Source organism: Oncorhynchus gorbuscha, unplaced genomic scaffold (genome assembly GCF_021184085.1).
Source record: "Oncorhynchus gorbuscha isolate QuinsamMale2020 ecotype Even-year unplaced genomic scaffold, OgorEven_v1.0 Un_scaffold_1296, whole genome shotgun sequence".
In the NCBI taxonomy this organism is placed as follows: Eukaryota; Metazoa; Chordata; class Actinopteri; order Salmoniformes; family Salmonidae; genus Oncorhynchus; species Oncorhynchus gorbuscha.
The window spans coordinates 44,141-45,000 of NW_025746116.1; the positions used below are offsets into that span (position 1 = coordinate 44,141).

An 860-nucleotide genomic window follows, 5' to 3' on the forward strand; every position below is an offset into this window, starting at 1 on the left:
AAGCTGCATCCCTGTCTCACCCCACGACCCTGTGTGAAGAAATGTGTGTGTTCTTTTTCCAATTTTAACCGCACACTTGTTGTTTGTGTACATGGATTTTATACTGTTGTATGTTTTACCCCCAATCTGGACTTAACCATAACCTCATTTGACGATAAGAGACATGTTAGAACTAACATGTGATTTTAAGTTAATTTGAGTTCACACGTTAACATATCTTCTGATCATCAGATCCAAAATGGCCTCTGACACTTCTTGTTTCCCTGTCCCACAGCTCCAGGAGACGGTGAAGAGGAAACTGGACAGCGCACGCTCGCCCCTCAATGGTGACCAGAACGGGATCTGCGACGGGAGCTATTCCCCGACCACCAAGAGGTTACGAAAAGACGGACCAGGATCGGGCGGACTGGACTCTCTCCCGGGCCTCCCCAACAACAACGCCCCCCCCATTTCCCCGCTCCACCAGATGGACATCAAGCCCTTACTGGGAGTCACCGGCAATCCCAACAACCCCAGCGTCAACAACAACAACAACAACAACGTGAATGTCAACAACTGTAACTCCGGTCCCGGCAGCAATGGTAGCCATGGCAACCACGCTGGCAGCGGCTTGGGCTCAGGTCGCCCGGCTGACGTCAAGCTCAACGGTTCCTTAGACCTGGAGGACGGCTTCGGACTCCTCAAAGACCTGAAACAGGAGCCGCTCGACGACGGGGGAGGGATTGAGTCGTCGGACACGTCCTTGTCCAATCAGAACAAGCTGTTTTCGGACATCAACCTGAATGACCAGGAGTGGCAGGAGCTGATTGATGAGCTGGCCAATACGGTGCCGGAAGACGACATGCAGGACCTCTTCAATG

General features: G+C 52.3%; 1 protein-coding gene across 1 annotated transcript in view; it reads left to right on the plus strand.

The window, feature by feature from the left end:
* Nucleotides 1-238: 238 nt before the first annotated feature.
* The window catches only part of LOC124022109 (mastermind-like protein 3), a gene marked incomplete at its 3' end in the record, with an annotated part of 107,294 nt that continues 106,672 nt past the window's right edge, over nucleotides 239-860 (plus strand). Inside the window, exon 1 of the mRNA XM_046337152.1 lies at nucleotides 239-860. This exon is cut by the window's right edge and continues 149 nt beyond it. Within this exon, the coding sequence (XP_046193108.1) occupies nucleotides 239-860 (622 nt within the window).